Genomic DNA, 12,074 nt, shown 5'->3' with positions numbered 1-12,074 from the left:
TGAGTTTGTTTTCATAACATACACATCTAGAAGAGCTTAATATATATTTTTTGGCCTTAGTTACAGGATTCATAATTTTCTCTAAGGGTCTTATTACTTAAAAATAGCCAACAAGGTATTTGATTATCTAAATTAAATATAGAAATCCCATTATTTTAATGATTAAATTGGCAGAAACTCAAATTTATTATATACTATGTTTTTTCACATTCTGATTAGAAAAAGTGTATATTAGTTACTTGTTGGCAAAAAGTAAGTTTAAGCTGTTAATACAGGTTGAGTATCCCTAATAAAAAAATCCAAAATTCAAAATACTCCCAAATCTGAAACTTTCAGATTTTGGATTTTCATATTAGGGATCCTTAACTGATAAGTATATAATACAAATATTCCAAAATCTCAAAAATTTCAAAATCTGAAACACTTTTGGTCCTAAGCTTTCTGGATAGGGGATACTTAACTTGTGTTGTCTAGTTGTAATCTTATTTAATACTATATTAAAATTAACATTCTTAGATGAGACCTATAAAAGTGGTTAGCTTATAATTAATTATTCACTTAAAAATGCTGTTCGTAGTTTTAAAATATTGTCATTTTTTAATGAGTAATTAATGATGTTGAAGTAAATAGTAGTAATCAAAGTTTTGAATAGTGTAGTTTATAAGAAGTCTCTTCACATAGAAGAATTCCCCCAATATTATTACATTTATTTCACCTTGTGCTTCAGAATTAGGTTGTGCATATTTACGCTGATAGGGTGGTAGCAGAAGAGAATTATGGTTTATGCCTATAGAATATGAAAATGAATGTTTTAGAATCAAAAAGTCTATATCTTACGGACTTTTTATGTAACATAAATAGGAAACATCAGCTCTTTACCTTTGAGATCCCTCAAATTGGAAATTTCTCATATTTGTTGCTTTATCTTGATTTAGTAGTTAGCAGTTTTATGGCTATAAAATATTTTTATTTTACACCATGCAGTATTTATTAATAGTAGTCATATCTTCATAAATTTCCCCTCATGTATTGTTGTTTTTTTGTTTATTATAACAAAGGAGTTTTTCTATCTCATGTTTTACTATATAGACCTTGATGATAACAGAGTTTCTATTGTGTACTCTAGTAAAAGTGTTGTATACTTTATAAACATTTAATAGAAAAATAGCACCTGAGATAATATTTTACTTTTCTTTCCTAATTGCAATTTATTATTTGTAAATGCCTGCATTTTAATTTACTATTTAACTTGTATTTTTATTAATGACATGTACATAAATTTCACTAAAATCTTCGTAATACTTGGATTCTGGGAACTATTGTGGGCTTTCCTCTTGTGATCAGGATATTAAGCTTTTAGTTTGGTTAAGATAAATTTCTGTTTCAAGTCGAATTTTATTTTTGCTGTGTTATGTACTGTCATTTATATTTGGTAATCAGCAGTTTACCAACATATTAAAAATATTAGTATACTGACCAGCTTCTTGGCTTTTCAATCTATATAACTTTTTTCATATCAGGTAATTTATTATGTTGGACAATTATTTTTGACTATTCTCTTTATTTTCTAGCTGAAACATTGTAGTCGATATATACATGACTTATTTCCTTCACTTATCAAGAATTTGGATCCTGTACCCCTTAGACATCTACTTAATCTGGTCTCAGCTCTTGAGCCAAGTGTTCATACTGAACAGGTAATACATTCAGAACATAATGGTGGGTGTTTTTTTTTGTTTTTTGTTTTCTCCTATAAAGTAAAAATTTGTGATTTAGAAAATTTAACCTTGCTTGCTCTAGAGGACAAAAAAAAAAAGAAAATTTAACTTGTATTTTATTAGTGCTGGCATTTCAGTTAGACAATAAGGATATTAAATTTGTTATAATGTTGCCTAAAAGCCTACAACTTTAATCTCGCTCTATTTTTTTTAGACATTGTATTTGGCATCCATGTTAATTAAAGCACTGTGGAATAATGCACTAGCAGCTAAGGCTCAGTTATCTAAACAGAGTTCTTTTGCATCTTTATTAAATACTAATATTCCCATTGGAAATAAGAAAGGTTAGTAAACTCTATTTTATAGTAAGTTGTCCAAAGTTTCCGAGTCAAATTTGAAGTATTTTCTGTTAATACATTCAGTCTGATCTCAATTTTAAAATAAGCTTGAGATGGGAAACAGAGTGTGCAAAAGTGTTAAGAAACTGATTAGTTCATGCTTTTGGTTTACCTTTCAAGTAAAGGACAGTATTAAAGTCTTTGTAGTTATTGGATTTTCTCATCTTTGGTTTTCTTTCTTTTAAAAAAAAAAAAACCCAAAAATTTAATTTTATTTGGAGTTTTTATTTAGTAATCAAACAAAAAGCTTTAAGAGTAGAACATAATGATACGGTTATCTTTTTGTGTTTTTCTACTTCAAAGTTTTCTACTATGTCTAGTGCTTTTTTATTATGTATCTTTTACATATATAGCCTTCAAGGGCTTTCTAAAACTTGACTTAAACCCAGTTTTTGCCTGCTGACATACTACTTACTCTTTTGTTAGGCTTTTCTGTGCAGACACCCACAACAACTACAGCAGGTGGTGGGGACTTAACTTATTGCAGGTTTCCCTACGTGTATCTTGTTGATTATATAATGTGAACAACTGATACCCTGTCCCAGAGAAGCTCAGTCACTTAGAATGTTTTCCTCCTGTTTTTTCCTTTTCCTTCAGAGGAAGAAGAGCTCAGAAGAGCAGCTCCATCACCTTGTAAGTTGAATCTTAGAAGTTGATGGTAATGTGACTTAGTTTTCTTTTGGTGATTTTCTAGAGTTAATTGATTTTATGTAGTAGTATATTTGTATCAGGGTCATAAAGCTTATTTTGAGAAGGAGATATAAACCTTTAACTAGTTATCCCTCTTACCCATTTTGCTTAAAACCATTAATATCTTGACTTTTAATTGAAATGATGTATATCCTCTTTAGAAATCATTGGCACATGTTAACATATTTAGAGATTATATTTCTGGATATTTAGCATAAAACTTTGGTAAACAGCTCACATGATCAAACGATAATATCATTCTGTTAGATCCATGTTAATACAAATTAGAAGTAAAAATAAAAAATGTATTTTATATAGGGTCGCCTGCAGCTAGTCCTCAAAGCAGTGATAACAGTGATACACATCAAAGTGGAGGCAGTGACATTGAAATGGATGAACAACTTATTAATAGAACCAAACATGTGCAACAGCGACTTTCAGACACAGAGGTATGAAAATAGGTTTTTCCTATTTTAATGGGATTTTTGGGGTTCTGGCATGTTTTATCATTTGAACTGGGATTATAAATATAATTTATGTTTAGACCTCTTCTTTAAGTAGTATTTTCAATGTCCTTTGAGCTTTTAATTCCATTTTGTATTGCTCAAAGGAATATGACAAGACTGTGGCAGCCTTTTATGTCGGTTTGATGTCAGTTACTTTTTTCTTACTAGTTTAAATATTTATTTAAATCTGTTTGTTTCACAGTGTGGGAATCTATGCAGGGAAGTTTGATGTCAGTTACTTTTTTCTTACTAGTTAAGTATTTAAACCTGTTTGTTTCAAAATGCAGGAATCTATGCAGGGAAGTTCTGATGAAACTGCCAACAGTGGTGAAGATGGAAGTAGTGGTCCTGGTAGCAGTAGTGGGCATAGTGATGGATCTAGCAATGAGGTCAATTCTAGTCATGCAAGCCAATCAGCTGGGAGCCCTGGCAGCGAGGTACAGTCAGAAGACATCGCAGATATTGAAGCCCTTAAAGAAGAAGACGAAGATGACGATCATGGTCATAATCCTCCCAAAAGCAGTTGTGGTACAGATCTTCGGAACAGAAAGTTAGAAAGTCAAGCAGGCATTTGCTTGGGGGATTCCCAGGGCCCACCAGAAAGAAATGGGACAAGCAATGGAACAGGAAAGGACCTGGTTTTTAACACTGAGTCATTACCATCGGTAGATAATCGAATACGAATGCTGGATGCCTGTTCACACTCTGAAGACCCAGAACATGATATTTCAGGAGAAATGAATGCTGCTCATATAGCACAAGGATCTCAGGAGTCTTGTATCACACGAACTGGGGACTTCCTTGGGGAGACTATTGGGAACGAATTATTTAATTGTCGCCAGTTTATTGGTCCACAGCACCACCACCACCACCACCATCACCACCATCATCATCATGATGGGTAAGCCTACTTCACAATAAAGATTCAGCTTATATTTCCTTTAGGGGGAATTATTATAGTCTATCTTTATTCAGTTGCAGTGTATCCTAGATTAGTGTTATTCAGTAGTAATATAATGCAAACTATGAATGCAAACTACAAGTAGGTAATTTTAAGTTTTCTAGCGGGTGCATTTAAAAACACAAAATGAGAAGGTCAGATTAATTTTATTTATATTTATTTAAACCAGTATTATCTATGATATTTCCACATATAATCAGTGTAAGAATTAGTAAGATATTTTTCATTCCTTTTTTTACTAAGTTTTAAATATTCAGTGCATATTTTATACCTACAACACATCTCAATTTAGACTAGCCACTTTTTATGTGTGTAAAGGCCACATATGGCTAGTGGGGATCATGTTGGACAACACAGATTTAGATCCTATACTCCCTGTAATAACTGCCTAAAAGCAGATTAAGATTGCTTGTGGAATCTTCCACTAAATTGTGATGATGAAAAGGGAAATTTTATGCATCTTCTAATTTTAGGGTATAAATAAGGGTAAGCCCCAACATAAAAGTTTTTGATTATCTATGAAATATATCCATAGTATTTAACAATAATTGATTCTGTCACTTACTAGTGGTATTATCTTTAGTATAGTACATAATTTTTCTCATCTAAAAGATAGGAACAATAATACCCATCTCCTGGGTTTGTTGTGAGGATTTCATGGGCTGATGTGATCAGTATAAAATAAGTGCTCATTAAATGTTAGCTGCTATTTATTATTGCCATTACAAGTAGTAGTTTAATAGATGATGAAACACAAATATATAGTTTATCAGAATGAATTTTCTTAGAGTTGGCAATTTGCCAGATCTTCCTGAATTCAATTTAGTTGTTTGGGTGAGTTACATGTCTATACATATTACTACTTTATTTCCTTTGCCTTTTTATTTTACTCTTAATCACTGACAGATCCACATTTAAAGCAGTGTTTTTCAACCTTGGCACTATTGACATTTTGGGCTAGATAATTTCTTATTTTGAATTTGCAGCAATGTGAATGTTGCCATGTGCATTGTAGAATGCTTACCAGCATATATAGCCCCTATCTCTAGATTTCAGTTAGCATCGCTCAGTTCTAACAACCAAAAATGTCTCTCAACATTTCCAAATGTCCTCGCCTAGGGGCCAAACTCACCCCTGATTGAGAACTACTGGCTTAGTCTCTGACATAGATATAAACATTCAGAGTTGTCCCCAGCACAGCTCATGATGAAGACAAAGCAATTAGTGTATTACAAAACTGAGGTGCAATATTATCAGTTTGGCACATTGGAGATTTTTTGTCTTGACACCTGCATCTACCCTTATCCCACAAGACCTAATGATTTAATTTTTCATTTTAGCTCTTTCCATATTCCATGTATCATGGTACTACTTGTGAATCTCTAAATCAACCCTAAACTTCATGTTATTTTTTATCCTTTTGTCTTTGCGTGCTTTAGTGGTGCAGCCCTCAACCCTATGGGCCGTGGACTGGTACCTGATCCACGGCCTGTTAAGAACCAGGCCACACAGCAGGAGGTGAGCAGCAGGAGAGCTAGCTAAGCTTCATCTGTATTTACAGCTGCTCCCCACAGCTCACATGACCACATAAGTTCCGCCTCTTATCAGATCAGCAGCAGCATTAGATTCTCATAGGAGCACCAACCTGATTTTAAGCTGCACATGTGAGGGATCTAGGTTGCATGCTCCTTATGAGAATCGAATGCCTGATGGCCTGAGGTAGAGCTGAGGCAGTGATGGCTAGTGCTGAGGAGTAGCTGCAAATACAGATTATCATTAGCAGAGACGTTTGACTGCACAATAGATGTAATACACTTGAATCATCCTGAAACTATCCACCCTCACCCCCACCCCCACAATCCATGGAAAAATTGTCTTCCATGAAACTGGTCCCTGGTGCCAAAAAGGTTGGGGACCACTGCTTTAGCGTACCTAGAACAGTATGTTTTAGAGGTGAGTGCCTAATACTTATTTGTTGAATCAAAATTCCCCAATTAATATTAACTTTATCTAGATTGCATCCTTAAATTGAATAGTTATCTCATTTGAGTCTGCAGGTGTATGAATAAATGGAAACAAGTGTTATGGTTTCACATTGTGACTTTGAGTTTATAAAATAATATATAACAATGAGTATTATTAGTCTTGCCTAACACTGTTCTTTTTGAAGTTGTTCTAGTGAGATGTGTTCATAGGCCCAGTAATGTGTGTGTATGCTGTAAAATTATTAAATAGTTTTGACATTGTGGGCTTTTCAGTTTTTGTAAAGCTCTCAATATTACATGTTGTTAAAAAACAGATACAGCTTTGTTTGAGTGTGTTGAGTGCCAACTGTTTTGAAGGTATTTTTTGTGATTCACAAAGTATGTTTAAATTTGTAATTATTAACTTCCTGCTTTTCTCTGCATTGTAGGCATATGGTTGATGATATGCTAAGTGCAGATGATGTCAGTTGCAGTAGCTCCCAGGTCAGTGCAAAATCAGAAAAAAATATGGCTGATTTTGATGGTGAAGAATCTGGATGTGAAGAGGAGCTAGTTCAGATTAATTCACATGCAGAGCTAACATCTCATCTCCAACAACATCTTCCCAATTTAGCCTCCATTTACCATGAACATCTTAGTCAAGGTAAGGTTCTATAGTAAGTAAAATATATTACTTTCTTCAAAATGTAAATAATTTATATTATATATAATTTATATTATATTAAAAAGAGTCAACAATTAATGTTATAATACTTAAATGTTTTTGTCAAAATAACTTTCATATAGTAGTTTTCTTTCCAAGGGAATAAAATTATTATAAATACTCCATTAAATATAAATAAGGCCTGCAATTCTATCAAGATATGTTCAGCTGGGAATGGAAATGTGTACTAATAATGTGAAAGAATTATAGTTTTATATTTTAAGAAATATATGGCTGTATTAGATTTTATTTTCAGAAATCTTAGGACTATAAGTAATAGGTCACAAGAGATCATGTTGTTTGATGCCATTTATATGAAATGTCTTGGATAGGCAAATCTGTAGAGACAGAAAATAGATCACTTGGGGCTAGGGAGAGTTAGGGGGGAAAAAGGGAAAGGGGTGACTGCTAAAGAGCAAGATGTTTCTTTCATCTGTAGTGATGAAAATGTTTGACAAAGGATTATTCTAATCAGTCTAAATCAAGAAAAAGTAATAGGGCATGACTGGACTTGGAAGAGTAGAGGATAGATGAGGTTAAAGAGTAGTAGGATACTAAGGAGGAAAGGAAGAAAAAATAAGAATGGGAAAAACAGTTTAGAATTGGCAGTGTAAAGACCTTTATGCAATCTCTTGTTTAGTTAGGTACCATCAGCATATGCTAGCCTAGTAAATGGATTTTGGAATGCCAGTATGTTACAATATAAGTAAACCTGATGGATGTGGTTTATGCTAAAAGGCCATGATCAGTCCTAGAGACATAACTTATGGACCTTAGCAACAACTTACTGATTTTAAATGTTCCTTATATATGATCTGTCTAGATAAGTTACCTTGACCTTTTTATTGTTATTGTAGTTGTTAAGAAATGAATAGGTTAAGATTGAGATTCAGTTTGATGCCATATAGTCACCATTCTTATTTCATATTTTCCTTTTAATTATTTAGTATTTGACATATTTTTTAATCCATAAAGTTAGAAATTGAAGAAAATGATAATATGTATTAATGCTTTCCACATCAACTTGGTATTACAATGTTTTTAGTACTATAAAGAGCTCTTCCAACACAGTAAGACAATCAAATTTAAAAATGAGGCTGGGCGCAGTGGCTCACGCTTGGGAGGCCGAGGCGGGTGGATCATTTGAGCTCAGGAGTTCGAGACCAGCCTGAGCAAGAGCGAGACCCCGTCTCTGCTAAAAATAGAAAGAAATTATATGGACAACTAAACATATATATAGAAAAAATTAGCCGGGCATGGTGGCACATGCCTGTAGTCCCAGCTACTCGGGAGGCTGAGGCAGTAGGATCGCTTGAGCCCAGGAGTTTGAGGTTGCTGTGAGCTAGGCTGATGCCTTGGCACTCTAGCCCAGGTTGCAGAGCAAGATTCTGTTTCAAAAAAACAAAACAAAACAAAACACAACAACAACAACAAAAAAACATTCCAAGCAAAAGAAGTTAGAAACAGAAGAATACATACTATAGCTCAGTGATACGCAGTTCTAGAACAGTCAAAAGTAATTTGTAATGGTGGACATCTGCTCATTGATAGCCTAGCATTTGGGAGTGGAGGTTGATTGTTAAAAGGGTCACCAGGGAAGCCGGGCGTGGTGGCTCATGCCTGTAATCCTAGCACTCTGGGAGGCCGAGGCGGGTGGATCGCTCGAGGTCAGGAGTTCGGGACCAGCCTGAGCAAGAGCGAGACCATGTCTCTACTAAAAATAGAAAGAAATTATCTGGCCAACCAAAAAAATATATATAGAAAAAATGAGCCGGGCATGGTGGCGCATGCTTGTAGTCCCAGCTACTCAGGAGGCTGAGGCATAGGATCACTTAAGCCCAGGAGTTTGAGTTGCTGTGAGCTAGGCTGACACCATGGCACTCATGCTAGCCCGGGCAACAAAGTGAGACTCTGTCTCAAAAAAAAAAAAAAGGTCACCAGGGAATGTTCTGGGGTGATAGAAATGTTCTCTATTTTGATTATTTATGTCCATTATATTTTAATAAAATTAATTTTAAAAGGTAAATACCAAAACAGCCTCCCCTCAAACACAAAGATAAGCCACAGACTGGAAGAAATATTTGAAAATTATATATCTAATAAAGGTCTTGTATCTAGAATATATAGGAAATTTTTCAACTCAATAGTAAGGCAACATAATTAAAAAGTGGCAAGTGATTTATTTCACCAAAGAAGGAATATGAATGGCCAAATAAGTATATGAACATATTCTCAACATCATTAGTCACTAGGAAAATTCAAATTAATAATCACAGTGAGATTCCACTACACACCTATTAGAATGGCTGCAATTAAAAGGAGTGATCATACCAACATGTTCAGGAGGATGTGGAGGAACAGAAACTAACTGGTGCTTCATATACTGCTGATGGAAATGAAAAATGGCACAACCACTTTGGAAAACATTTGGCAATTATTTAAAATGTTAAACATGTATATATTATATGACCCAGCAATTCTACTAGGTATTTACCCAAGAGAAAGGAAAGGAAATCATACAAAGACTTTTTACACAGATGTTCATGGCAGCATTATTCATAATAGCCCAAAACTAGAAACTATCCAAATCTCCTGTAACTGGTGAATGTATAAACAAAATGCACTATTTCTATATCATGGAATATTATCTTTTACGAGGAACCTCAGAAACATACTAAGTAAAAGAAGCCAGGCATAAAAGATTACATACTATGTAATTTTATTTACATGGAATTTTCTAGAAAAGGCTACTTTATGGAGATGATGAAATAAGTTTGGACTGGAGAATGGGATCAGGGATTAACTGTATTTAGGTATAAGGAAATATTTTGGGATGGTGAAAATGTTCTAAAATTGGATTGTGGTGATGGTTGCACAATTCTCAATTTAATGAAATCATTGTGCAGGTACAATTCAATAGGTAAACTTCGTGGTAAAATTGTTTTTCTAAAAAGCATTTTTGCTTAATATACTACTAGTGATTATTTAGCATGGGACTCAGGAAGTCAAATTGTTTTCCTTTTCTTCTTCTTCCTTTTTTTTTTTTTTTAAGACAGTGTTTTGCTCTGTTGCCTGGGCTAGAATGCAGTGGTGTCATAATAGTTTACTGCAACCTCAAATGCCTGCCAGAAGCTGGGGAACTTGTGGCCTCAAGGCCACATGTGGCCCTCCAGATCCCCAAATGTGGCCCCTTGACTAAATCCAAACTTCACAGAAAAAATCCTTGGACTGGAGAATGGGATCAGGGATTAAGTAACTGTAAATACTAACTGTATTTAGAACACAGAACACAGAACAAATCCGTATTCTGTAAGTTTGGATTCATTCAAAAGGCTGCACTCAAGAATCCAGAAGGCCACATGTGGCCCTGAGGCCACAGATTCCCCACCCACAGTGCATCACCATGCCCAGCTAAGTTTTTAATTTTTGTGGAGAGTGGGTCTTGCTGTGTTACTCTGGCTAGTCTCAATCTCCTGGCCTCAAACAATCCTCCTTCCTCGGCCTCCCAAAATGCTAGGGTTATAGGCAGGAGCCACCATGCCCAGCTTGGATTATTATAAGAGAAACTTTTAATTTAATTGAATGTTTTGGGATAAATTATCTTCAGTAAAAATACTGGGATTTTTTAATGTAGGGATTATGAGAAACTACAGAAGGTTATTTAGAGGAATGTCCCTTGGTTAAAGAATTATTTCTAAAAAATTATTTATGCTTAGTTTCAAGTATTTATATACAGTTCTCAACATGGGAAAAATATCAAGTAATCATATTTATTAGAAATAGCAAAGAGACTGTGGAAAGAAAATTTGTTTCATTTTAGCCTTACCAAACTCTAAACAGTATTGTTCATTTCCATTCATATGGTAGGTATTGTACTAGTGTGTTTTTATTTTGTGATCTAAAGAAGAGCATTATTCTTACACTTTTCTTTGGATTTGTTAACTTTATGAATGCTGTAATTTGCAATTTCAGTCGGCTGCATTCCTCTTTAGTGTACTATGTTTTGTCCCTTCAGGACCTGCAGTTCATAAACATCAGTTTACCAGTAATGCTGTGACAGACATTAATTTGGATAACGTTTGCAAGAAAGGAAACACTTTGTTGTGGGATATAGTCCAAGATGATGATGCAGTAAGTTATTTAATAGAGCCTAAAGACTACAAGATTTCAGCAAGATGCAATTAAGATAAATAATAATTTTATGTATGTACATTTTTTGTAGGTTAATCTTTCTGAAGGATTAATAAATGAAGCAGAGAAACTTCTCTGTTCCTTAGTATGTTGGTTTACCGATAGACAGATTCGAATGAGATTCATTGAAGGTTGCCTTGAAAACTTAGGAAACAACAGGTAAAGAGGAAATTTAAAAACTTTTATGCAGTAGTCAAGTTCTTTTTGTGCATTCTGACCAGGTGTAGTGTTTGCATAGTATTTAATGTACCCATATCAGTTTATGTTTTAGTAGTTATGGTTTTTATATTAAATTTAGAGACTTTTCCTTTACAAAGTTAATATTTTGTCACTTAGTGTTGCTTTTTTCGGCACTTACGGGCACTCTTGGTTAGATCTCCAACAGAAACAAAGGAATAATAATAGTTATTCTCTTGATTCTGGGAATACAGTGGTGATTACTCTGTTTTCAAATTGCAGTTAAATGTTTTTAAACTGTCTCATATATAAAGGAAGCTAACTAAGATAAGTGAAATTAAACTTAAGCTAAAATATGAACACTTTGATGGCATTCTTCCATTTGGGTGTATCTTTTGTGTCTTAGCTTCTATAGTACATAAAAAGTTAGGTAAATAACTCATCAAGTTGTATTCGTTAAGTATATGCAACTCTTTGTGTATCAATCATACCTCAATAAAGTGTTTTTTTTTTTTTTTTTTTTTTTGAGACAGAGTCTCGCTCTGTTGTCCAGGCTAGAGTGCCGTGGCGTCTGCCTAGCTCACAGCAACCTCAAACTCCTGGGCTCAAGCGATTCTCCTGCCTCAGCCTCCTGAGTAGCTGGGACTATAGGCATGCGCCACCATGCCCGGCTAATTTTTTCTATATATATTTTTTAGCTGTCCAAATCATTTCTTTCTATTTTTAATAGAGACGAGGTCTTGCT

The 12,074-nt window shown here is 34.3% G+C and overlaps 1 protein-coding gene across 3 annotated transcripts in view; it reads left to right on the top strand.

The window, feature by feature from the left end:
* USP34 (ubiquitin specific peptidase 34) overlaps window positions 1-12,074 on the top strand; it is a 221,669-nt gene that overhangs the window by 78,952 nt on the left and 130,643 nt on the right. For all 3 annotated transcript variants that reach the window (XM_045549681.1, XM_045549682.1, XM_045549683.1), the window contains exons 11-18: window positions 1,572-1,697; window positions 1,933-2,062; window positions 2,714-2,749; window positions 3,125-3,255; window positions 3,600-4,213; window positions 6,687-6,901; window positions 10,977-11,092; window positions 11,184-11,311. In XM_045549681.1, the coding sequence (XP_045405637.1) occupies window positions 1,572-1,697; window positions 1,933-2,062; window positions 2,714-2,749; window positions 3,125-3,255; window positions 3,600-4,213; window positions 6,687-6,901; window positions 10,977-11,092; window positions 11,184-11,311 (1,496 nt within the window). The remainder of the gene's footprint in view (window positions 1-1,571; window positions 1,698-1,932; window positions 2,063-2,713; window positions 2,750-3,124; window positions 3,256-3,599; window positions 4,214-6,686; window positions 6,902-10,976; window positions 11,093-11,183; window positions 11,312-12,074) is intronic.

The sequence above is a fragment of the Lemur catta genome, chromosome 4 (genome assembly GCF_020740605.2).
Source record: "Lemur catta isolate mLemCat1 chromosome 4, mLemCat1.pri, whole genome shotgun sequence".
Lineage (NCBI taxonomy): Eukaryota > Metazoa > Chordata > Mammalia > Primates > Lemuridae > Lemur > Lemur catta.
The sequence above is the reverse complement of the archived record's forward strand: the minus strand, read 5'-3'. Positions and strand labels throughout refer to the sequence as shown.